Here is a 26,327-nt window from a genome sequence, read left to right as displayed (position 1 = left end):
ATGTTAAATTCTCACCTCTTATAATTAATAAGATAATTGTATTGGGTGTCGCGTACCTTGCGAGGTCCTCATGCCTATCAAGACAGTTTTCACTTGACCTCGACCTCATTATATGGATCAGTGAACAAGGTTAAGTTTTGGTGGTCAAGTTCATATCTCAGACACTATAAGCAATAGGTTTAGTATATCCAGTGTATGGAAGGACTGTAAGGTGTACATGTCCAACTTGTAGGTGTCATCTTACCTTGACCTCATTTTCATGGTTCAGTGGTTATAGTTAAGTTTTTGTGTTTTGGTCCGTTTCTATTGTACTGTATGCAATAGGTCTACTATATTTGGTGTATGGAATGATTGTAAGGTGTACATGTCTAGCTGGCAGGTGTCATCTAACCTTGACCTCATTTTCATGGTTCAGCTTTGGTCTTTTTTTCTAATACTATATGCAATAGGTTAACTATATTTGGTGTATGAAAATAGTTTATGACCTATATGTCAGTCGCACTGGTTTTATTTGACCTTGACCTCATTTTCATGGTTCATTGCTCAGTGTTTAGTATTTGTGTTTTGGTGTGTTTTCTTAATTTATAAGCAATTAAGCAATAGGTCAGCTATATTTGTTTTATGGAAGAATTGTTAGCTGTACATGTCTGCCTGGCATGGTTCATCTAACCTTGATCTCATTTTCATGGTTCATTGGTCAAAGTTAAGTTTTACAGTTTTGGTCTTTTTTTCTTATACTATATTCAATAGGTTAACTATATTTGGTGCATGGAAATATTTTATGACCTATGTCAGTCGCACTGGTTTTATTTGACCTTGACCTCATTTTCATGGTTCATTGGTCAGTGTGAAGTTTTTGTGTTTTGGTGTGTTTTTCTAAAACTATAAGCAATAGGTCAACTATATTTAATGTATGGAAGAATTATTAACTGTACATGTCTGTCTGGCATGGTTCATGTAACCTTGACCTCATTTTCATGGTTCATTGGTCAATGTTTAGGTTTCTTGGTTAATGTTAAGTTAATGTGACAGTTGTAATAAAGCTTCATATTTAGGACTATCAACATAATATCAATGAATAGTAAAGAAGGCGAGACATTTCAGCGTGTGCACTTTTGTTAAACTAATCTGAGATGATGCTGATGTAAACCTTTGAATTAAGTTTTTATGAAATCAGATAAGGTGTTAGAGTGCTTACAATATTGTTGTATTTATTGATTTATACTACTAGGTAACCGACCATGGCTTTATGCTTATAAGATCAGGCCACTAAATTAACAGCAATAAAAAATTCTGACCACTGATTTACCTCTTACAAAATTATATAAACAGATCTAGAGTAAACATTTTTTGTTTTAATATTCTGACCAATGTGCAACATAGGCTACTAAAACTTTGATATTAAAGCTACAGAATGCCTTGCTTCTAATAAACTTAAATTCAATGAATATATCAACTAAATATACAATCTATGCATGTTTATTTCATTAACAATACCATAACATAATTTATCAACACACAATAACAAAATAACAGTATATTTTCACTTTTTATGTTTCTTTTTTGTTCCTTTCATAGCTCCCTTTTTGGCACCTTTCACTAAATTTTTAAACTGTCCTTGCATTTTGGCCTTTTTCCTGTAAAATTAAAACAGATATTATTAGTTTTCATACATCTATATAACATAATAAAAAAATATAACCAATTAGAAAGTGTTAACATAATTTCATTTCTTTATCTGATTAGTTCTGAAAAACAATTGTATTAAATTGAATGATTAATCTTTTTTTGTTTTTGTTGGGTTGCTGTTTCATAAATATATGCCCTACAGAGCCATGAGAAATTACCATTTGTATGTTTAAACTTCACTAGATTCAGATATTCTTTTCCATTTCAATGATTTTATCAAATTAAATCTTTTCAGAATTTCTAAGCATAAACCGTCTGCTAGTCAAAAGTATATTTTGGTTGACTGTTCCTTGTATGGCAAACTAAGCCCTTGGTTAGAAAGAGCATCAGGGGAACAACAATTCAATTTGACAATGATGAATGAGTAAATTCATTCTAAGCCAATTTTTTCTAACGTACATGAAAATATTTTCTGATTAAACCTGTCAACTTGGAAAAAAATTGTTTGGAAAAGATGCAGTTTTACCCTGATCATAAATGGCAAGACCATATACATCGCAAGTAGTAGCATAACAAACTGGGTAAAACTAAGTTTTTTAAAACTATCCAAATGAAATAAAAGCAAAAAAATATATATAAGAGTTAGCATCCATGTAAATAAAGCCCTTTATAGAAACATGACCCTATCATTCAAGTCTTTTCAATGACGACAGTAAATAACAATCTACCTTTTATTCAAACTCTGGAACTGGAGAGGTACATAGGCATATGGATCTGGTTGTCCTTTCTTCTTTATATCACCTTTAGCTTTCTGCAATTATATATACACCAAAAATTAAACAAACTATTATAAATGCTATTCGTTGGATTTATTCAAAAAACATTTTTTTAATGCAGCTTCTAATATTTACATCATATATTTTGATGTCATTGAATGTTTTACTTTGTTTTTGAAGTTAATTATCCTTTTACAAACAAAAGTAATTTCTCATACAATTTTCTATTTATCTCCCACAAATTATTCCAGCCTACCTTTGCTCTGTATTCTTTACCATAGTCTGATTCACCAATAGGTCTGTGTATACCTTTACCACCAGCTGAAAATATTAAAGTTACCTCCCTTTTAATAATTTGCATAAAACAAATAACAGTTCAGATAACATCAGGGTTGCGTTCAATATTATAGCTTCTACATAAGGCTACGCAGATTTATGACTATTGAACGTGTTGCTAGCCTAGCTGCTACATAGATATTGATAGCAGCTAGGCTAGCTACTCATTTGGTAGACCAAAATTTACGTAGCCACTATGATCTTGAATGCAACTCAGGTCACCTCTATAGACAAAACATTGTTGTTCACCTTTGGTTTTTTTGGTTTTTTTCTGAGAAAGGGGCATGATGGTGAGAAGGCTACTTTATACAAGTATATATCTATAGGTAAAGTGTATTTTTCGAAGGATTTTAACATCTTTCTATAACCTATAGATAATGTATCAGCTACTAGCAGCTTTAGAAATGTCTAATGCTTGCAGCTGGAGACCATTTTGTGTCCATTGTATGTTATTTTAAGGTTCAGTGTTTAAACTTAAGTCTTTTTTTGATATTTACCCAATATCAGTTTATATACCAAATATCATAATAGAAGGTTACCAAAAAATAAAAATAGTATGATTAAAGTATTTGTACTACAGTTCTTCTATAAAAGCATGCAAAACAAAACATTGATCAACTTGCTTACTATGTTTGCTTGGTTGTTTGCGCAAAAACATAAAACTAATTTAATGCATCTAAATGTTGATGAGTCTCAAACTTTTTTCTACATCTAAGAAATTAATTTTCTTAACTGCTATACCCCACTACTAAAACATTTACCTTTATATTTAGGACGAGCAGATTCATCATCCGATCCCAAATCTTCTATTTTTCTCTTCTTGGATCTCTGAAATACAAGTACTTATTCATTCAACGTCAAATATTAATAAAATGTCTGTTAAATGTTATTGATTAGTAATTTATAACACACATTTTTTTATATACATTTTTTCTTATATATAGTTAATTTATACTTTTACATGAGGTTAAATTTGCTATATTCTTTCCAAAAGAAATTTTATTTGCAGATTATGTTTCTTAGTAATTAATTTTTGGATTATATGAACAGATCAACCCCTTTTTCTCTTTCAATTTCTTGGATTTTTCATTCCTGTCAAACCATAAGCCATACTTTAACTAGGTGTTAAATTTATTTCCCTAAACTTACCATCAATGCACACCTGCAATAGCCTAGAACAAATAATTCCATTTTGTGAACAGCACTTTGAAAAAACAATTTTAATTTTGGCCTTTTCATGGCTTTTTATAGCTGACTATGCAGTATGGATGTTGTTCATTGTTGATGGTGGTACGGTGACCCAAGGCTTCCAAAAAATATTTGAGCCAGCCGGACATTTCATATCTGATCCCGATTTTAATCCCTTAAGACTTAGTCACAAAAGGCAATTATGGTAATCAGATGGCCATTTCAATGATTGACACTACATTAATCAAACTGATTTTAAACTTACTTTGATATGATATGAATTTGATGTTCGGATGTAACTGTTAAATTGGCAGTGCATCATTCAAAGTGTGCACATCAGCATGCTCATATCTGCCTTAGACTTTTTATTTGTGCAAAATGACATTGTCAAAAACTTTGTTTTCACATTGTTCTAACCGGATGTTGACTTGACAATGGTAAAACATGAACCATAAACGGATAAGTAAAATCTGTGTACGTTTTACAAAGAACGACTGAGTGAAGAAGCTCTTTCCACATTATTTCTTCAACAAAATACTTGAAATGAACGTTAGATACAGGTATCAATGATAATTTTAGCATTTTTGAAGAAATGTAGGATGCATAATTAAATTCCCACCTGTGCACATGCGCACACGTGTTCTAGTTCATACGACATAGTTCTGACAATTTTTCATTTAAAACCTTTTTAAATTTTTCATCAAATCATGTTGATAAACTAATTTCTAACAATTTTAATCTTTTGGACTAAATCAATTAGAAACAAACCGCTGAAAAGTAAGAAAAAACTGTGAATAAACCGATCAATTTATACGATGTCCGATACTGAACATAGTTCACTTGTCACCTGAACAGGTAAATTTCAGCTGTCCAACTACTAATTAGCCTTGATTAAAATTAGAAAGTATTGAAGTAGGTGTTGATTTGATAGTAATTAATCATCATGTCACATTTATGACCGGAAATGTGTTGATGTTTTAAAGGTAAAAGGTTGGGTCAAAAAGATCGTGAATTATGTAAAAATGACCGAAAAAGCCTTGAAAACTAAAAAAGTATATGACCGTTTCATGCTTTGCCCAGCCGGACTTTTACCGGACATTATACAAATGACCGGAATATATGACCGTTTTGGAAGCCCTGCGGTGACCTATAGTTGTTAATTTCTGGGTCATTTGGTCTCTTGTGGAGAGTTGTCTCATTGTTAATCATACCACACTTATTATTTATATATCAGACTGAACTAGGTGTTATAACTTACCTTATTCCCAATACCTTCAATAGCCTGAAACAAATCCTCCAAATCCTCATCCTCAGACATCTGACTCTGACTATGACCTTTTCGTTTTTCTGAATTTTAAAGAATAAAAAAAAGTTTTCAAAATATGCCAGAATGTGTAATAAAAGTCTGCCTGAAGATAACCTGTTCTTTATAAACTGTTACTGTACAATAAGGGAGAAAATAAAATGAAAAACTGATTATTTATGCTTCCCCAGATATGCATGTCCAGATTAAAAAAAAATAAAAATTTCAAGGTGATCTTTTTAAGAGAGAATCTTTCAAGGTCATTTTTATAAGAGAGAATCTTTTAAGGTCATTTTATAACAATCTTACCTTCATCACTGTTATCTTCTGTAATAATAAGTCTGCCGTCTGATGCTGTTTTGTATTGCCGCTCTTTTGACTTCTTGGATTTGTTTGTATCAGACTTCTCCTGTGGTCTTGTTGCTACAAATGATAAATTGTTTTATAAAATTGTAGGAAAAAAACATCAACAGACATTTGTCAACCTGTAAATGAAGAAATCACAAGTCCTTTCAGCCAAAAAGTGTAGGTAAAATCAAATATTAAAAGTTTTTTTCCAGGATGCTTTTCCCCTTTCAAGTTTTTTTGAATATCTATGAAAGTAGTGTTATACAATAGCTGTAACCGGAGAGCACGAATTTCATTACAAAATTGCTTGTCTCCACCGAGACTCAAACCCGGTACCTCTGTGTTACGAGGCAGCGCGCTAACCGACTGAGCTAAAGAAGTACTTCCTTAGCTCAACCGCTTACGGCTGACTAAGTATCTACTAAGTTTTTCAAAGGGAAGCAATCCCGTCACACTTCCCCCACCTCAAGAGTCATTATACCATTATGACTCTCACACAAACATACCCTAGCTAGAATTCCTCTCTAACTACCGTGGGTTTTTTAGTTGGGCGCCAATGTAACCGGAGAGCACGAATTTCATTACAAAATTGCTTGTCTCCACCGGGACCTCTGTGTTCAAAGGCAGCGCGCTAACCGACTGAGCTAAAGAAGTACTTCTTTAGCTCAACCGCTTACGGCTGACTAAGTATCTACAAAGTTTTTCTAAGGGAAGCAATCCCGTTACACTTCCCCCACCTCAAGAGTCATTATACCATTATGACTCTCACACAAACATACCCTAGCTAGAATTCCTCTCTAACTACCGTTGGTTTTTTAGTTGGGCGCCAATGTAACTGGAGAGCACGAATTTCATTACAAAATTGCTCGTCTCCACCAGTCCTATCAATATTAAAAGCGAGTTTGTCAATAACTTATTTGTATTTAACTTTGAATACTACAGTTAATTACAGTACAAACCCATGACTTTCTTTGATGCATTTGTATCCAGGAAATCAACAATATCATCAGCACCTTCTTGTAACCATGCCAACTTAGCTTTGATTGAGTCCTTATTTTTCTTTGACTTTTGACCTCTAGATTTTTTATTGTCCTCATCTTCCATTTCTGAATCTGACTCTCGTAATAATTCCTCAACACTGTAAAATGCAAATGATTTCAAAAACTTATAAACCGATTACTTATTTTTAGCAGAGGGACAGTAAATAACCTATATATTATAAAATTTCCATAACCAATCCAGGACTGTTTTTGAATATGGTAATTTTAACCTATCAATTATATATAATGTACAATCAGGTTTATTTATGTCAGTAATTATGGATGGTAGTAGATTTTGCTGACCTCATTATGCATACCATTTTTTGTTACACCTTAAACAAGATATAGCCCACAATTTTCATTTTTTATATCAAAATGTCCTTTTACTTCCCTCATTTGGTTTCTATCATTATAAACTTGAGAATTTTTTTGTATCCTGGTTAAAATTGTGTCCATATTACACGGATGCCCCATCCGCACTTTCATTTTCTATGTTCAGTGGAAAGACACAGACCAGAAAACATAATGTCCATAAATGGGGCATAAAAATGCAACAGGATTATAAAAAGCAATAATTTTAACTTGTGTTTTGAAATTTTTTATATGAATAAAACAGTATTTTTCCCAATATCTATAGGAATCCATAGGTGTCACCATGTGACAGAAGTAATCCAATCACATCATCACTAATTCAACTGAATTGCCATAAAAGACATCAAAAAGCCAATGGCTTGAAGTTTTTTTCCTTATACAAAAGACGTTACCTTTCTGGTCGTGCTCTCCTATGTTCTTCATCGCTGTCCTCATCTTCTTCTGTTCTCTCTTCTTTCTTTTTCTTTTTATTTCTTTCCTGTGTCTTTCTTACATTCATCAACACTTTATGTATACTTAAGGGTGCCATGTTTAATATTGTCTCATACCTGTACAAAATACAATCAAACTATACTGTGGGTTCACTTATTTTATAAGTTACCAATTTTCCATTATTGAGGAATAAGAGTATTTTTGTGTGAGTTTTTACCTCATTGAATATTTAAATTTGTGGTAATCCTAAAGTCAAAAAGTCCACAAAAATTAGATAGCCCACAAATGATAATGAATTCACAGTAGCTATAGAAGAACTGGAATGAGTTTTTTCTTGAGTTGGTGAAAGTAAACAAGTAATTCACTAACTGTGGTGTATATGTTTGATTGGAAACTATAACTCACTAACTGTGGTGTATATGTTTGATTGGAAACTATAACTCACTAACTGTGGTGTATATGTTTGATTGGAAACTATAACTCACTAACTGTGGTGTATATGTTTGATTGGAAACTATAACTCACTAACTGTGGTGTATATGTTTGATTGGAAACTATAACTCACTAACTGTGGTGTATATGTTTGATTGGAAACTATAACTCACTAACTGTGGTGTATATGTTTGATTGGAAACTATAACTCACTAACTGTGGTGTATATGTTTGATTGGAAACTATAACTCACTAACTGTGGTGTATATGTTTGATTGGAAACTATAACTCACTAACTGTGGTGTATATGTTTGATTGGAAACTATAACTCACTAACTGTGGTGTATATGTTTGATTGGAAACTATAACTCACTAACTGTGGTGTATATGTTTGATTGGAAACTATAACTCACTAACTTTGGTGTATATGTTTGATTGGAAACTATCTTAAGAATGCTGTATTTTAAAAACTTTTATGTAAAATTTAGAAGCATTATCGATTTTCCTATTGTAAATACATGAAGAAGTCTAAAAGAGAAAAACCTTCTTTAATCTTAAACATGCTTGAAGAATTTCTGTCACTTTGAACTTGATGATAGGCCTTTCTTAATTTCATGGGAATTGGTCAAATCAACTACATAACCATAAGAAATGTAAAAACGTATATGAAACAAAGAATTTATCAATCCATACAATAGTTTGTTGTAATCATGTCAATAACCAGTACCAAAAGCCAGCCCCCTTACATCTATCTTACAAAGTATATAAGAACTAGTCATAGCTACCTTGGATTTTTCATATTTGCAGATATTCATACATGTGGTTACAATCACATGAATCAGCCTGCAATTTGTACATGGAGAATAAAAAGAATGCCAGAATGAATATTCATCTCTTTGGTCATAAATAATAAGATTACTGCAGCATTTAAACATACCCAAATTTTTTTATTAACTTGGCATATATTTCTTTGGCTTTGAATCTGAAATGTTGTCTGCAGTCGTCCTTCATGCTAGTAAGACTGGACATCTGTAATTAAATAGTTTTCACATTCATAACTATGTTTTCATTAAATCCAGAAAACTTCAAATATTGTACTCTATATGTCTAGTGGTAAACAGTTTGTGAATATTATAAAGATGAAAATCAATTTTGAAGGCCAGATATTCAATGCAGATATTTATTGTAATTTATTTTCAATTTTTTAATATTTGAAAACATCATATAAATTCATATAAAATAATTCAAAATGCGAGTTCATATTATTGTGTTTACAACTCTGTTACAGTAATTCATTGATCTGGCACAGTGTTAATCTAATTAAGAAAGAATTATTTAGAAAGAAAACAAGAATGTGTCCCCAGTACGCGGATGCCCCACTCTCACTATCATTTTCTATGTTCAGTGGACCGTGAAATTAGGGTCGGAACTCTAATTTGGCAAGAAAGATCATATCATAAGGGACATATATACTAAGTTTCAGGTTGATTGGACTTTAATTTCATCAAAAACTACCTCGACCAAAAACTTAAACCTGAAGCGGGACAGACGAACGAGCAAACAGACGGACGAACAGACGCACGGACCAGAAAACATAATGCCCCTCTAGATCTACTATCGTAGGTGGGCATAAAAATAGGCATTTGGCCCATGGTGAGACTTTATTTTAATCTTGATTCTACAAAACAATGAAATTGATCTTCATACATAAGATCTGAAAGGGAAAAAAATCCTACTCTTCCTACTTACTATCTGTTTAAGATGGGATGCTAGTTGAATGTCCTGATATGCTGACAGTAACACTTTGATGAAAGCTAAAGCTGACTTGACCACCTCTCTAGCTTTAGAGGTCAGAAGTAAACACACACTTTCTATTATATTTCCGAGGAGATTGCCGTCTATACTATCTGGTAAAAAATAAACATATTATCCAAATTAATTGAAGTTGGCTACAATTTTATAACCCTTCCAATCAAACTTCAACCTTTCAAAAGTAAAGAACTTTTACTTTCTTTATTTTACATAAATCAGACTATTCATAAACCTAATATGGTATCCTTTAATAAAATAACAGTATATATTTACAGAAGAGAGAAAAAAAAATAGTTATTTAACTGAATAACTATATTTGTTTCCAAACAGAAATACAAAAGTTTATTTCACTGCTAATGTGGATAACATAAATTACGAACATGCTTCCTACCAATAAGCATGAACTAATCAATAAAATGTTTTAGATTTACATATAAATGAGCCAATGTCACTATCTATAGATAGATTATCTAGTCTGTAGATATAAATTACCTTTGAACTCGTATAAAATTCTTGTCAGTGCTAACAGCGTACAACTGACCATCTGAGGTGATCCTCCTAGACCAGCTAATATCATCTTAAAATATTTACAGATTACATCTGAAATCAAAACTTTAACTTATATTGACTTTATAAAGAAAGTTAAATTATATCTGGATAAAATTTGAACAGCATATTCAGTAAACTATTACTAATATAGAAAGAAATCAGAGCTACTTATTGAAAAAAATCTACTGTGGATACATTATAAACTATGGATACACATTTTCATGGAATGTGTGGCTCCATGGGAACCATAAATTTGAATGTTCAATAAATTATATTTTTTATTAGAATGTATGCAGTCCTTATTAAAACCATAAAAAATTATATATCCACAAAAATGCAAGTTTTTCCTCAATCAACAAAATTTTTACCATGAAAATAAATTAATCCACAGAATGTTTAGACAGATCTAATAATTATTCTAATATGACGTGCTTCTTTCGCTTTGTAAACAACACCGTGATAAAATTCTCCATATATCTATACTTAGCGCACACTCAGAGATATACATAATAATGGCTGTTACAATATACTTCCCACGTAAATCCACATGTATTGGAACCTATTTGTAAACCATTTGCCGATTGTTTTTTTTTTTTAAATTGCAGTTAAAAAAGACAAAATAACTTATTCTAATTCGGATGCATAATAAAAAGAAGTAATGCACAAGAGCTCGGAGAAATCAACAAAATAAAAATAAAATATAATTCCGCGAAAGTCTTTTAATGTTTTTGACGCATTTAAGTCATTTCAAAACATGACGTCATACAAATGAAAACGCTACAGTTGAACGTTTTCTGGAAAGTGAACCATCGAAATTCGTATAATATTGTATTAAAATTGATTTGTAAGGTAGGTTTTGTTTTATTTTCTATTCTATTGCATTTTTCGCATATTTACTGATTTCAGCAAGTCAACATGGCGGCTCCTTAGTTACAAAATGTCAACTTTGGATTTGACGGTAGCTTACGAGAAAAATATGTAAATTAAAAATGGCATATGTTGGGTTTGTGAATTTAAAGAATTAAACAGATTTTTTTCTAGCGGTTATTCACTAAACAATCCATGCAAGCTACAGATTTTATGAATATTTGAGCTTTATCGAACCGGGAGTAAAAAAAGAACAGCCAAATAATTCATGGAAGCCATAGATTGTTGGAAATTTACACATGGCCTGGGCCGTGATATTCGTAAATTTTATCCCTCGCTAACGCTCAGGATAAAATTCGAATATAGATTGTTGGAAATTTACACATGGCCTGGGCCGTGATATTCGTTAATTTTATCCCTCGCTGACGCTCAGGATAAAATTCGAATATCACGGCCCAGGCCATGTGTAAATTTCCAACAATCTATGGCTTCCATGAATTATTTCTTAAATTATATTATTTATAACATTGAGTATGTTTAATTTGTGAATATTGTTACACTATTATTTCAGCCTAAGAGTTTACCATCTTGAGATTCATCTGAATGTTCTATCTGACTTTTACACATCTGTACTAACAAACTATAGGCAGCTGTTCTAGCTCTCTCTCCCACTTCTCTGGTGCATAAGATAGCCTGTTAAAATTAAGTGGGAAAGTTAATGGTGAAATAATAGCAGCTAATAAGGATCGATTATTTCATTAATAAAGAAAAAAAGAAGTAATTTTCATTTCAAGAGGGTAATCCCATTAGTTAAAACAAATCTTCCTGAGAGTCCTCAAAAAATAATAATAACATATTGAGGGGCTTGATGGGTTATTTTCGTTCTTCGTGATCAGCACATTTTCGCTATCGTGATCCGTTTTTCTACAGATTTATTTTTCTCATATTTTTCATGATCCGTGATCATGGAAATTTATTTTCTGTGAATCGTGATTGACAAATAAAGTATGTACAATATTATAATGATATTTACACATTATACAATTATTAATCTGCCCTCTTCATGAAAATTGAAACATTTTTATTATATATCAGGTGTTATAATTTAGCTTTGAAAATATAAGCGCGAAAATAATTTTTAAACCTTTTTTTCTTCAAAGTGGCAATGAAATATACAGACATCTATTTCAGAATGTCTTTTTTTAAATGTTATAGAGTCCAAGTTATCCAAGTATTTAACAACAATGATATCACTGCCCTGTGAATACAAACTCTCATAGTGGAAAGGTGTGTTCAATTCTAATCTTAATTGACAAGAATTAACAGTTTTGTTTTTTAGGTACAGGTACTATGGCTTCCTCTGCAGTCCCCACAAAAAAACAAAAACAAAAATTGGCCCCAAAAATATAGCCAGGAGTTACTAGAAGTGGTGTTAAAAACAGTCAAGCAATATATTTAAATGGTAGGACTTAAGAGAGTGTTCAACACTTTTATGTAAGCAATACCATGTCTTATCTTAATGCGAAGTATCATTTGTCAATGTCAAAAGTTTTATGAAGACTAGAATTAAAAGAAGAAGAAATACTATTAAAATATAAAGCCTTCATACGTCATAGGGAGACCTAATTACCTCAGGAATAACTGCTAACATAAATTCTGGTTGTTCTGTATCAAACTGCTGGAACAAGTTTATCAAACATCGAAGTCGAGGCTGTAATAGAAATCACAAATCCACAAATTAGTAAATTTTTATTTGTAAGATCCCCAGTCCATCATTAATTTATTGATGATATTAAAAATATATTTTTGGTGTATTTAATGTTCAATTTTCTGTAAAAATTACAACTGACATGAAACACAAAGTGATGAAAAATGTACATAATAAAAAATATCCATGTGAAAATGCTTTATCAATGTTTCTTCTGACTGAGGAATACCACTGAATAGGGTTAAAACATATATAAATGTCTTTCCTGGTATTAAATCTTGATTTATATTGTATTCAAACTTAATGTTAATAACTGCAAAAAAGAAATTTAAGTGACTACTGCCAGAACAAAACGCCATTAAGAGTTAATAGGTATACTTTATTCCTTCTATTCATGGTTATAATCTAAACAATGTGGATTTTTGAAGCGTTTTTCAATACCTTCCAGTCTCAGTGTACTCTCATATTCCCTATTTTGATTTTGTTCTGAGTCCCACACAAAACATGATTTCAAACATGATACGCAAAAAGATTCATTGCCAGGCCTTACGGTCATAAAACTATCGAGCAAGATTTTTGTACTCAGACTCGAGAATTAACCAATCAAAATACAGGATTTGGTGTTTCGAGCATGATTTTTGTGCTCCAAGCACTGAGCAAAGTTTTATGACTTCAACCCCAGGTGAACCTAGTTTGAAAAAATCGAAAAATCTTTTATTCAATTCTGTTTAACAATTTGATTTGCTGTTATCTATTTCTTTTTTTTACACTGGTGCTTGGTACAGACAAACTCTATCATGTTTGAGTTGACAAAGCAGAACTTGATTTTGATTACTTACAAATCGAACATTAAAACTATTGATCAAAGTTTTCAAATGATTGCCAATTGTTTATCCATTTCTATTGAAAGTAAAACAAGAGGTTCTCAAGAGCCTGAATCCCTCTCCAAATCGTCTGAGAATTTCAGGGCTGATAGATCTTGACCAATTAAACAGTTTAACCCAGTGTCAGATTTGCTCTAAAAGCTTTAGTTTTTGAGATATAAGCCAAAAAACGGCATTTGACACCTATGTTCTATTTTTAGCCATGGTGGCCATGTTTGTCAATGGATAAAACTTCGGATTCAATTTATTAACTAGATACCCTAAAGAACATTTAGTTTAAGTTTGAAGGTATTTGGCTTAGTAGTTTCAGAGGAGAAGATTTTTTAAATAGTTTACGACGACAGACGACGGACGCCAAGTGATGGCATAAGCTCACATAGGCCGAAGCTAGCAAAAAGACAGAGAATTTTAAACCTGGGTAAAAAAAGCAAAAAGTGGGAGATTCTATAATCCTGAAGGGGAGGGGACCAGCAAGCGGGAGATTTAAGAAATTTCATCATTTAAGTAAGAAATTCAAACTCAAAATGGGAGGGTTTGCAGGTACGCTGAATGACAATATAAGTGCTGACTTTTTACAGTATTTATACAACTTACTGCTTTAGAAGAAGAACTCGATGATGACAAAGACGTTAATAAAGTGGACTGTATGTCTGACAAGTTCTGGGATATAAAGGTTTTACAGCCTGCTGAATTTCCACTACAAATCTCTTCTAATATTCTGTACGACTTCTTCTGTAATGTTTTGTCTAAAGACTGCAACAAATAAAAGAAATTGATACTTAAAAAGTAAAACAAATATGTTATCAAAATTAATGCACAGTACAACAGACCACATCGGTCAACCAACTCCTCTGAAAACCAGATGCACAAACAATGAGAAACAGAAAGAGACAACACATGATGAAGACGCTATTGTAAGCATTTACATTAAGACCTTGATATATTGTATAGACAAGTATGAAATATCTTTTTTTTTTGTGTTTTAATGGGTTGGTGTATTATTCATGCATATCCTACTTTTTCTTGTAGTTATATTACCCTGAGTGTATGAGATCTATCCTATCCATGTAAAACCAGCCTTTACATCCTTTATATTCTATATCTGTGTTGAACATTTAGCATTATGATACGAGATCAAAGTGTATTTGCCATAATAATGTGTCCATGTATTTTGCTGTCTGCCTGAAGATAGCTACACTGATGATGGAATAGATAAACATTCTCGTAAAAAATGTTCTAGGCAAAGGACATGAATTCATAAGATTACAACTATCGTTTTTAGGATTCCAAGACCTTAATGAGTCTAGTCTGTTAGAATGAGGTTACCTCCCCTTACCCACAATAACAATTATTTACCTGCAGGTAACTACATGCTATACTATACAACTGTTTTATTCTTTTATCATCTATATAGGGTAACTCTGTAATGGCTATGTCTAATAATGAATGCCTGAAAATAAATAAAACAAAATTAACTGTGATAAAGTATTCACAGGGATGAGAAAGGAAATCTGCTTATCACTTCTTATTTACTCCCATTTAACCAAGCATATTTTGTCTCTGACCCACAAATGACTTGGAACAATTATATTAATTTCATATAAGGTCATGAGTCAAATAAAAATTTGTTGAAAATCATCCTTTGGAGAAGTATTTGTAGTGTAAAAGGTATATAAAAACTGTAACACATATTTAAAAATTTCATGATATAAGGTGAAAATTGATGAATTAGCAATAAATGGTTTAGTACCGTAAGTTTTTACCTTTTAGAAGGCGTAATATTTTCTTCTTCTAATTTCTCGGTACATTTATCACAGAAGGTAGACACCAACTGAAATAGACAGAAAACAGAACTCAATATAGCATATGGATAAAAACACTAATCAGTCAATATTTTCTTTTTCTTTTTTTTTTTAAATCTAAATTCAGTTTTACATAACACATTTAGTATACATCTTGGTCCAATATCTGTTCAACTTTGTACAAGTATTTGAGAAATGGAAAACTTGTCTATGCATTAAATCATAAATATCATTAGATTTTTATTAAAGACATGTCAGATGGATTAAACATGTATACATACATTCATATCAGCAATCTGTAGGTAACATTTTATGGTTTCTAATACAGCTAACTTCACAGGATCTTTAGTATTGTCAGATTCAGCAGTAAATATGTTGAACAAAATTGGCAAAAAGTTTTTAGCAAACTTTGCCACTTCTGTTTTACTCTCCTCTAAAAAAAAAGAACAATTTTACAAACACATTAACAACTTAAAAAAGACTATACAAACTCATAAAAATACCACTAAATTTACATGGTACTGGATTTTAAAACTTTTAAACTATTCTATCGGTAATTTTTATTATACTTATATAATGGAAATCTGAAATCATGTTTGTCACAGCTGATTTGGGAAATTAATGAACATCGAAAAAAGACAGGATTTATTTGATATAACTGAAAACAAAATCACTTGTATAGAGTTATTATTTAGCCGTAAATGTAAGTTAAGGTTGTACCTAACACCTGGACTCAAATAATTTTGGCTTGTATAATTTTCATAAAATTTAAACAAAATACTTACTATGACCATATTGACCAAAATATAAAATTTCAAAAACTTTGAACCACACATTTCCTCGTAAAAATTTCATTGGATATATAGCAGTTTGACAAACACTTATTTTGGTCATTGAGAAGCTTAATATTTCCTAAGGGCTATTCCAGAAAAAAATGTATGGGGGGGTTGGAAGGCACATTATATTAATAATACATGGGTGATGGGTATCAGAGCAACTTTTCACACTTTAATGCACTATAATTCTCAATTACAATTGTCTGGGTGGCAGGTGCTGACAAAAACTGCCTTCCAACCCCCCCATACATTTTTTTCTGGAATAGCCCTAAACAATACATGATTAAACGGTTTAGCTGATTTTTCAGAGTTATCTACCTGTAATGTTAGGTACCACCTTAAAGCACAAAACACTGCCTTTTCTTATCTACTACATAAACTTAAATACCTACCCTCAGTCATTGAGTGATTAATTATTTTCCTAAGGGAACTCATCACTTCCATTCGTAAGTTGGAATGATCATTTATTGCTGTTCCTAAAATTTTAGCTATTCCTTTGAAAGACTGAAAATTGAAAGAATAAATTTTACAATTCTTGAATAAAACATGTATAATTAATGTCATCTTTTTCAAAAGATTTAAAATAAACTGTGCAGCACTTAAAGTAGCTCACTCAGTTTAAGATGTTTTTTATATTTCAGTATATAAGGTTTGACATTAAGCAAAGATACAATTAGCCATTTAATTTTTTTATTCACAATGGCTAAAAATTAAACGCTATAATATTTTTCTCAAATACGAATATCTTCACCAATTTTACATGAATATAAAGTGATGACATAAATGAATACCTGTACTAAATCTACGGGCTTGTTACAAAATCCAGGGAGCAAAGCCCACATCTGATGTTGTAATGTCTCGTACGATTTACCTACTACAATGTTGTCTGTCTGAGTCGCTTCTAACGCTGGAAAAAAACAGTGGTCATAATACTCGATCAATTTTAAAGATAGTTAACAAAACATTGAAAGAGTTTATAGATGAATAAAAGATGTTGTGTATCAATCAACAAGACAGCAAACCAACACCACAACAAATCCTCCTACACTAGCACCATCTCTAACGTTTGTTTTTTTTATTAAAACTGATGAGCTTTTCATGAGCAAACGTCACCATAAGATGTATATGGGTTTCCCCCTTTTCCAAATAGATTGAAACTACATCACACATGTACTTTGTGTATAGCCTTTAAAACTGACAATTCTATCTAACATTATTGACATAGATTCAATCTGGCAATTTTTAAATGCAGTTTTCATACAAAGCAATTTAATATATATATATATGTGTTTATGTGTTTAAAGTCATATATTCCTAAATTCTTTCTAACAAGCAGTTCAAATGTACATGTTTACCTCTTTGTCTGAATTTTGCTGCTAATGGGAGGAAGTAAGATGTGAAAAATCCTAATTCTGTATTGCACACATTTTCTCTGATCACAGGAATCATCCAACTACGAGGGAAGTTGTAATCATCGCTGGAAAAATTCAATCAAATATATAAACAATTATGATAGGGGAAACTGTTAGTTATAAAGAATGGAAAGAATGTCATTTGATTTATATAATTATTTTTCAGAATTAAAATTTGTACCACATGCAAATAATTTCTTGTTTTGTGCTCGTTTCCCCCTTTCAATTAAAACTATTTGTGTGTGTTTATCCTCTCTACTAGTTGGTTTGAGGGACTGTGGTTCTTTTCAGGATATTGTTTCCACTATAGAAAAATCTAATTTGAGATTCAATTGAAATATTTAGCCATAAGTTGCTTTGTCGCTATTTTACGAAATTTTCATATGATCTTACTGACTGATATTGTTCTTCTTTTTAAAAAACACATTCAAATAGATCTACAAATAAATGACGATGACATCACAAACCATCAATAAAAGTTCACTATGAACTGCTTTATAAGATTGCCAGACTATTCTAAATTATTTAAAACATGTGCCTACCATTTCAAAGGCCACTTTTCACTGTTGTCATAAGCCTATTATAAACATAAAACAAAAGTTTAAGAACAAGAATGTGTCCTCAGTACACGAATGCCCCACTCGCACTATCATTTTCTATGTTCAGTGGACCGTGAAATTGGGGTAAAATCTCTAATTTGGCATTAAAATTAGAAAGATCATATCATAGGGAACATGTGTACCAAGTTTGAAGTCGATTGGACTTCAACTTCATCAAAAACTACCTCGACCAAAAACTTTAACCTGAAGCGGGACAGACGGACGGACGAACGAACGGACAGACGGACGGATGCACAGACCAGAAAACATAATGCCCCTCTACTATCGTAGGTGGGGCATAAAAAGAAGTACATACTTGTCCCCGGTTATATTGAGTGGTACAGCCTCCAACACCTGTCGTGGACCCATGTATCGTACTGCACATCCAATAGCATGATCTAACTCAGCTTTATAGGCAAATCTAGGACTGTCTCGTAAATCTACTATGGACTGTAAACTCTGAAATATAATGTATATATACTACCTTATAAAACAATATAAAATCAATCTTTAATTTTTTGTACAACTTTATTTGATCCATACCACACCTCCTTATATTCATAATGATAAAGATTTTAAACAGGCATGTAACATGTTTTTTTTGTTTTTTTTTGTTAAGCTCACATTTTCTTTCTTTACTGTATTAATATACTGTCTTATATGTATCATTTTCAACTCACTTAAAGGTTTATTGTTTAGGTGGTTATGAAATACATACTAGATTTAGCTGTTGATATTTTAAAGTGTGTCTTTGTCTTTCTATGTCAAGATTTTACACTGTTATTACAGGTTAGGGTGAAAATTGGCACCTGTTTAACAAAACGTTTAAACCTGCTGCATTTGTTTGCACCTGTCCTGTCATGAACCTGTTGTTCAGTGGATGTCATTTATTGATGTGGTTCACTTTTCATTTTTCGGGGCCCTTTATATCTTACTGTAAGGGGTGAGCCAATGCTCCATGTTGAAGGCCATACTTTAACCCATTATTGTTTACTTTTACAAATTGTGACTTGGATGGAGAGCTGTCTCATAGGCACTCATACCACATATTCTTATTTATCTATGATGTGGAGATTTTTTCAAACAACATATAACTGGAATAGTATTCTTACCTTTTTAAATAACTTTGGACACTGTTTTCCTAGAACCTATATAAAAGAAATTTGTTTTATTCAGTTACAAATTATGACATTATTTTATCTTTGGCTATAATATGAATCTAATGTGGATTTATTTATTTTCATGGGAACAAGTTTTCATGAATTAAGAAAGGAAAATTGTATTTTTGAGATATAATGCATTAGATTTCCTGGTTTTACAAATGTGATTCATTGACCACTTCACCTCTACCAATGAAAACCACAATAATAGGTATCACACAATTAATACTGAATCAATGTAGTATATACCTCAAAGAAGACTGTGTAGATCTGTAATACTAATCCCCATACAGAATGGAACTGATAACTTAGTCCACTCTCAACTGCTTTAACCATCTTATGTATTGGTGTGGCAGACCCACTCGGAGCAGTGTCCACTAAATGTTTGACACTGTCAGCCACTGGTGTCACACACTCCTTTAACACATCCTGTAAAGAACAAAACATGTCAATAGTTATATATGTGGTTCTCCTTAAACTGACCTTATCATAACCTTTGACACTAGATCTATTAATATAAGGACACAAATAAATTCTTTTAAAAAGACAAAAGAATAGATCTATCAGGACACAAAATGGCCTCTATTTCTAGTTAATATTTCAAATAACCATTTAATGTCTATTATCACAATGAACCAGTGTTAAAATAATGACAAGATAAAACATTCGATTTCTTTAAGGGCTAGTAACACAAACTTTACCTTCATGGTTTTAGCAGCAGCTGAGGTAATATCAGACTTATCAGATAACAGACAGGTCATAGTTGAGGAAAATAATCTGGGCAGATGGCTAATACACAACTTTTCATCCAATCTGAAAAACAAATAACAATTATCAGATGTCACAAACATCCAAGCATGGCTACAGGATAACCCTTAAAACAAGACAGATAGACAGACAGATTGCAAACCTAAAGTCCCCTTTGACTTTGTGGGTAGGGGACTAATAAAAATATCTATGGAGCATATCAATTTATCTGGGTGATCTTTTGTATTTCATATTTGATGAATTGAATGAATATTGAAAATCAACACATCTTTTTACAAGAAATGACTGTGCAAATGCATGTATAAAATTAAAAATAAAGCCTATTTCCTACTGTACAAGATAAATGTCAGCATATCTAATTGAGGTATAGATCATGTGTCCATGCTTTGCTAACAATGCAAGGATCTGACAACAATATGATTTTCTGTTTTTTGTCATAATGATACAGGCTTTCAAAAATTTAGAAAAGGAAAGGATTTGCCCCTCCGCTAAGGCAGTGGCATAACCAGGTGCTCCGCAGGGCGCAGCTTTATACGACCGCAGAGGTCGAACCCTGAACAGTTGGGGCAAGTATGGACAAAACATTCAAGCATGATACAGCTCTGAATTTGGATTGTGATCAAATTTTTGACATTACATGGTTTTTTTTTACACAAAGCAAATGCCAAGATTTTACAAATCAATTAAAGATTTCTTCTTCAAACTTTTTAAATCTAAAATTAAATAGTTGACACAGCATAGGTTTCTGACACAGAATGAATGTGGTCTAATGAACTTAAAAGGTTTTTTTTGCCTTTGAGCAATTCACTATGCTGTTGAATATTAATCCTCTCAAAAAAATGTTTGAAGAAATTTTCTTTTTATTTATGAAATCTGAAATGAGAAAAATTTAACCCCCCCCCCTTTTTTTTCACATCCCGGTTTCCCTTTTTCAAAACTGATATCAATTCAAATTTCTAATGGAGTTTGCAACAATAACTACTCATTTAAATACATCATAAAATATTAAGATGTAAAAAAACTGCTTGTTATCACTGAATGGTTAAGATTATTTAAATTTATCAGTTGGTAGTAAAAAGTGTATATACATTGTATATTGTATATAACAAAGATTTAAGTTGATTTTGGACAAAGAAAGATAACTCCAATTAAAAAAAAATCTTGCTATTGCACAATATTGTGCAATAGGATATTTTTTGCTTACTATTCTGGACAAAGAAAGATAACTCTAATTAAAAAAAAATTTGCTATTTCACAATATTGTGCAATTAGATATTTCTTGCCATTGCACAATACTGTGCAATTGAAAAGACTTGCTATTGCACAATACTTAATATAATAATTTTAGATCCTGATTTGGACCAACTTGAAAACTGGGCCCATAATCAAAAATCTAAGTACATGTTTAGATTCAGCATATCAAAGACGCCCAAGAATTCAATTTTTGTTAAAATCAAACTTAGTTTAATTTTGGACCCTTTGGACTTTAATGTAGAATTTGAAATTTGAAAACAGGACCAAAAATGAAGAATCTAACTACACAGTTAGATTTGGCATATCAAAGAACCCCAAGGATTCAATTTTTGATGAAATCAAACAAAGTTTAATTTTGGACCCTTTGGACCTTAATGTAGACCAATTTGAAAACGGGACCAAAAGTTGAGAATCTACATATACAGTTAGATTCGGCATATCAAAGAACCCCAATTATTCAATTTTGATGAAATCAAACAAAGTTTAATTTTGGACCCTTTGGGCCCCTTTTTCCTAAACTGTTGGGACCAAAACTCCCAAAATCAATACCAACCTTCCTTTTATGGTCATAAGCCTTGTGTTTAAATTTCATAGATTTGTATTTACTTATACTAATGTTATGGTGCGAAAACCAAGAAAAATGCTTATTTGGGTCCCTTTTTGGCCCCTAATTCCTAAACTGTTGGGTCCTATACTCCCAAAATCAATACCAACCTTCCTTTTGTGGTCATAAACATTGTGTTTAAATTTCATAGATTTCTATTTACTTAACCTAAGGTTATTGTGCAAAAACCAAGAAAAATGCTTATTTGGGCCCTTTATTGGCCCCTTATTCCTAAACTATTGAAACCAAAACTCCCAAAATCAATCCCAATCTTTCTTTTGTGGTCATAAACCTTGTGTCAAAATTTCATAGATTTCTATTAACTTAAACTAAAGTTATGGTGCGAAAACCAAGAAAATGCTTATTTGGGCCCTTTTTGGCCCCTAATTCCTAAAATGTTGTGACCAAAACTCCCAAAATCAATACCAACCTTCCTTTTATGGTCATAAACCTTGTGTTAAAATTTCATAGATTTCTATTCACTTTTACTACAGTTAGAGTGCGAAAACTAAAAGTATTCGGACGCTGGACGACGACGACGACGACGACGACGACGACGACGACGACGACGACGACGACGACGACGACGACGACGACGACGCCGACGCCAACGTGATAGCAATATACGACGAAAATTTTTTCAAAATTTGCGGCCGTATAAAAACTTTGAGGGAGTCATAAAGAGAAGAATGGATCAGAATACCCTATAAATAACATTAATGTTGAACAATTTTAAAGATAACTTTGCTAAGATTTCTCTAAAACTGACAAATGACCACAGACCCAGATGAATTCCTGAAAATGCCTGCACAAAAAACTGAATGTCTAATGTATCTTACAATTCTCACATTCAACAAAGAATCTAAATTTTCATACCTAGTTAAGTTAAGATGACCTTTTTCCATCACTGCCAACCAAGCTCTCATTGGTTGTACATCATTTTCAGATGGTTGATAATCATACATTGCCTGCAAAGTGAAAAATTAAAAGGCTTATTACTGGAAAAAGTTTTAAATGATGTGCTTAATTATATAATGTAAATTTAGAAATTTTTTAGGATTGTTTTTATTATCATGATTATTGCCAAGGAATATGTTTAAAAAAAATTGTAATTTAAATTTTGGTAGCATTGTTTAAATACTGTAATTCCTAAATTAAAATAATTAATCACATATTTTTGTCCATTGTACAACAATCAAGGCACACAAGAATTTCTGAATTGATAATAATTTGTTTTTAATGAAACTGTGCTTGAAGAAATAATATTCATCAGATTTGACAACTTTTCCACTGTGCATCTGTCTATAGTATGGGAATTTGGTGGAAAAGTCAGACAATTCTGACATTGACCAGCAATATAACGAATATTACATTCTAGCTGACCAGTCACGTAGCTATTTGAATTGATCAATTTAAACATGAGAAATCTACAACAAATATTGTAACTCTACAGTCATTAAATTTTTTTAATTTAAACACAAATTTTTCCATTCTGTCCTTTTCTTAGAGAGATTAACACTTTCACAAATGTTCTTTAAGAAAAACGTGTTTCGGAAGTATAAGATGTGATACTTACTGTAATTAATTGTGCATTTAATTCAGCAGACAAATTAGAAGGTTTTGGTTTGTTGACAAACATTCCATATAAAGTCTGCATTCCACAGGATGTTACCATCTGAAATAAATATGCAAAATCATAAGTGAAAATAATAGTAAACAAATGGTTTCTTGAAAACATTTTAAGCTTTTCAAATGCATTATTTTAGTTATCATATTGTTGGGTTACAGTTAATTTGATGATTACCACCCCACCCCTCACCCCAAGTAATTTGAAGTGTTCCCCAGAGTTTATGTTATTTTTTTTATTCTGTAATTTTTTTGTTATTCTGTAACTATATATGCAAACTTTAAATAAATAAAATTTACCTACTTTTCATTCTCCCTTAACAAATATTCTAGAAAAAAAAATTCTAATGGAAATTCCTTAGGTTCCCTTTTTAAAAGGTACTCAAATCTTCAGTGTTTATAATGACAAATATATGAGTTTTGATGTGTTTTTTTATGTGGTCTCTCAAAGAAGAAGAAAAATTGTTATGAAAAATCCTGGATCCAATGGAAGAAACTTTAACTATGATACCAAGCTCTGGTGACAATAAACCTACCACATTACTTAAAGTCATCATTCTAAGAATTGTCTCACAACATGACTTCATACTGTTTAGAGGAAACTGTGCTAGGATGTCCTTCAACAGGGCTAAAGTATGTAAGGTATCCAATGCCTCTCCTGTACCTGGAATCATAATCTAGTTTAATATTTTAACTTTTATTTTCTATTATTCATAACAAATTCATTCCCTCTTTTTCAAGGAGGTTATATTAGAAGGAGAGAGGCCGAAAGACGATAATTACACATAAAATGTTACCAACTTTTCTGTAAGTGGGTGTTAATTAGTTGAGATCGACTCTGTCACAGAGGGAGATTTTGTCCTAATAACATACTCGAGTAAGAACGGAAGCACCCGAGGTGTCATAAACTGACCGGATATACAATTATTGAAATGTTAATCAGATTTTTGTGATATTTTTTATTAAGTAATTTAAAATTAAAACTTTATGTTAAAAGTAAACTTATTGCCGTCAATGTTAATATCAACAGTCATAACAGAAAGTCACTTTTACGATGTTCCCGATAAATTTCTCTATGTTTCAATTGCAAATATTCCTTCCGGTCGTTACCAGTCACCGTAACTAAAGTACTTTGCATATTCGTATATTTTCTATGATTATTACCTGCCAATTCTCATAAGCAGAAATTGACAGGTGAAGCGAAAATCTTTGTTTAAAGCAATGTAGTATTGAATAAAAATCGCTCACTAACTTTCCTTTAAACCCTCATAACTTTGTCATTTCTTTATCTTTTTTCACCGTAGACAGACGGTTGATTTTGAAATTGCGCGTCAAATCTTTTTCCAAATCATAAACACCTATGCACTGCACTGTAACTAAAAATACACCTGAACTTTAATGACCCAGTCACTGATAACAATCACGTGACATATGCGATTTTTCTAATAGCCCGAACTTCTCGCGGTAACAGCCCGGTACATCAGAGGGCCATGTCAAGTGGGTGATAAACATGTCGGTTTCTTTATATTTTTATAATTTTTCTCTGATCAAACTGCTATCCTGGGGATGCTAATTTTGTATCAAGCAGAGTGTTCACTCTCCTTCTAATATAACCTCCTTGCTCTTTTTGTACAATGATTGATCATTTACATTTACAGTACAGGGTCAAGGTTATCACAAACATTTTATTTTAGAATCACTCACCAATAAAACAATACTGCCATCAGCTTGTATGATAGAACAGAAAGTGTCATGAAAACCAATTAAATAATTTTTGTGATTTGACCTTTCTAAAAAATTTCTGAACACCATCTTAAAATTGACATTAAGTTTAACCTGATAAAAAACATACATTTTTACTCAGATTGCAGGCTTAAAAGATTTTAATGGTCAGAATATATGCATCCAAATATAGTTAATTATTTGAACATCAACTGACTTGACTTTCGAGAGGTTTTCAGAAAGTCATCACCTGTCAAATATTACAAAAATAATTATTATAATTAAATTCTTGAAAAACCTTTTGTCCAAAACAGGATGCATTATCTAATAAGATATCAATATTTGAAGGGATCATATATTTTCGTACATCATCTGAATTTGTACTATGCATGCTGTTTCAATGAAAATTGTGACATAACAATACATTATTAACACCATGAAATATTTTTGAATGAAAAGTCACAAAATAGATGCAAATTTGTTAGGTATAAACATAAAAATAAAATAAATGTTCTTTTCAATGAGTACCGACTACCGACTTTGTTCTACCATAACACTGTTTAATATATAAATACATTACCTCCACATTTCTCTATCTGCTGTATACAGTATTTAGCTGTTATCTGAGCTGCAGGATGGTATGATGGGGGATCCCCTTGTGTCATAAACAAACTGCCTCTCAGTACAAGACAAACACCCTGCTGAGCTGCCTTACGGATCTAAAAATCAAAATAATGTTTGTTAAGATTAGTCTTAATTTCTTCTGTGAATCTTTATCATTTTATTGAATTTACAATTAATTCCACTAAAAGAAGTGATAATCCTTTTTATAGCATTCTTAGCCTCTTCCATTAACATGATTAAAAGG

General features: G+C 31.7%; 1 protein-coding gene across 4 annotated transcripts in view; it reads right to left on the bottom strand.

Annotated features, from left to right (window-relative positions):
• Positions 1-1,463: 1,463 nt before the first annotated feature.
• LOC139520900 (RRP12-like protein) overlaps positions 1,464-26,327 on the bottom strand; it is a 49,115-nt gene continuing 24,251 nt past the window's right edge. For all 4 annotated transcript variants that reach the window (XM_071313930.1, XM_071313931.1, XM_071313933.1 and 1 more), the window contains 28 exons: positions 26,040-26,178; positions 24,274-24,401; positions 23,688-23,786; positions 22,988-23,079; positions 20,187-20,298; positions 19,735-19,914; positions 19,438-19,473; positions 18,642-18,784; positions 17,670-17,791; positions 17,106-17,221; positions 16,707-16,818; positions 15,760-15,911; positions 15,440-15,507; positions 15,033-15,126; positions 14,271-14,429; positions 12,715-12,795; positions 11,669-11,777; positions 10,161-10,268; positions 9,606-9,763; positions 8,794-8,885; positions 7,385-7,540; positions 6,540-6,718; positions 5,542-5,655; positions 5,188-5,276; positions 3,503-3,569; positions 2,662-2,726; positions 2,358-2,440; positions 1,464-1,637 (listed from right to left, as the gene is read on the bottom strand). In XM_071313930.1, the coding sequence (XP_071170031.1) occupies positions 1,544-1,637; positions 2,358-2,440; positions 2,662-2,726; positions 3,503-3,569; positions 5,188-5,276; positions 5,542-5,655; positions 6,540-6,718; positions 7,385-7,540; positions 8,794-8,885; positions 9,606-9,763; positions 10,161-10,268; positions 11,669-11,777; positions 12,715-12,795; positions 14,271-14,429; positions 15,033-15,126; positions 15,440-15,507; positions 15,760-15,911; positions 16,707-16,818; positions 17,106-17,221; positions 17,670-17,791; positions 18,642-18,784; positions 19,438-19,473; positions 19,735-19,914; positions 20,187-20,298; positions 22,988-23,079; positions 23,688-23,786; positions 24,274-24,401; positions 26,040-26,178 (3,147 nt within the window). In that variant the 3' untranslated portion in view covers positions 1,464-1,543. The remainder of the gene's footprint in view (positions 1,638-2,357; positions 2,441-2,661; positions 2,727-3,502; positions 3,570-5,187; positions 5,277-5,541; positions 5,656-6,539; positions 6,719-7,384; positions 7,541-8,793; positions 8,886-9,605; positions 9,764-10,160; positions 10,269-11,668; positions 11,778-12,714; positions 12,796-14,270; positions 14,430-15,032; positions 15,127-15,439; positions 15,508-15,759; positions 15,912-16,706; positions 16,819-17,105; positions 17,222-17,669; positions 17,792-18,641; positions 18,785-19,437; positions 19,474-19,734; positions 19,915-20,186; positions 20,299-22,987; positions 23,080-23,687; positions 23,787-24,273; positions 24,402-26,039; positions 26,179-26,327) is intronic.

This window comes from Mytilus edulis, chromosome 4 (genome assembly GCF_963676685.1).
Source record: "Mytilus edulis chromosome 4, xbMytEdul2.2, whole genome shotgun sequence".
In the NCBI taxonomy this organism is placed as follows: domain Eukaryota; kingdom Metazoa; phylum Mollusca; class Bivalvia; order Mytilida; family Mytilidae; genus Mytilus; species Mytilus edulis.
This window is presented reverse-complemented; position numbering and strand designations above follow the sequence as displayed.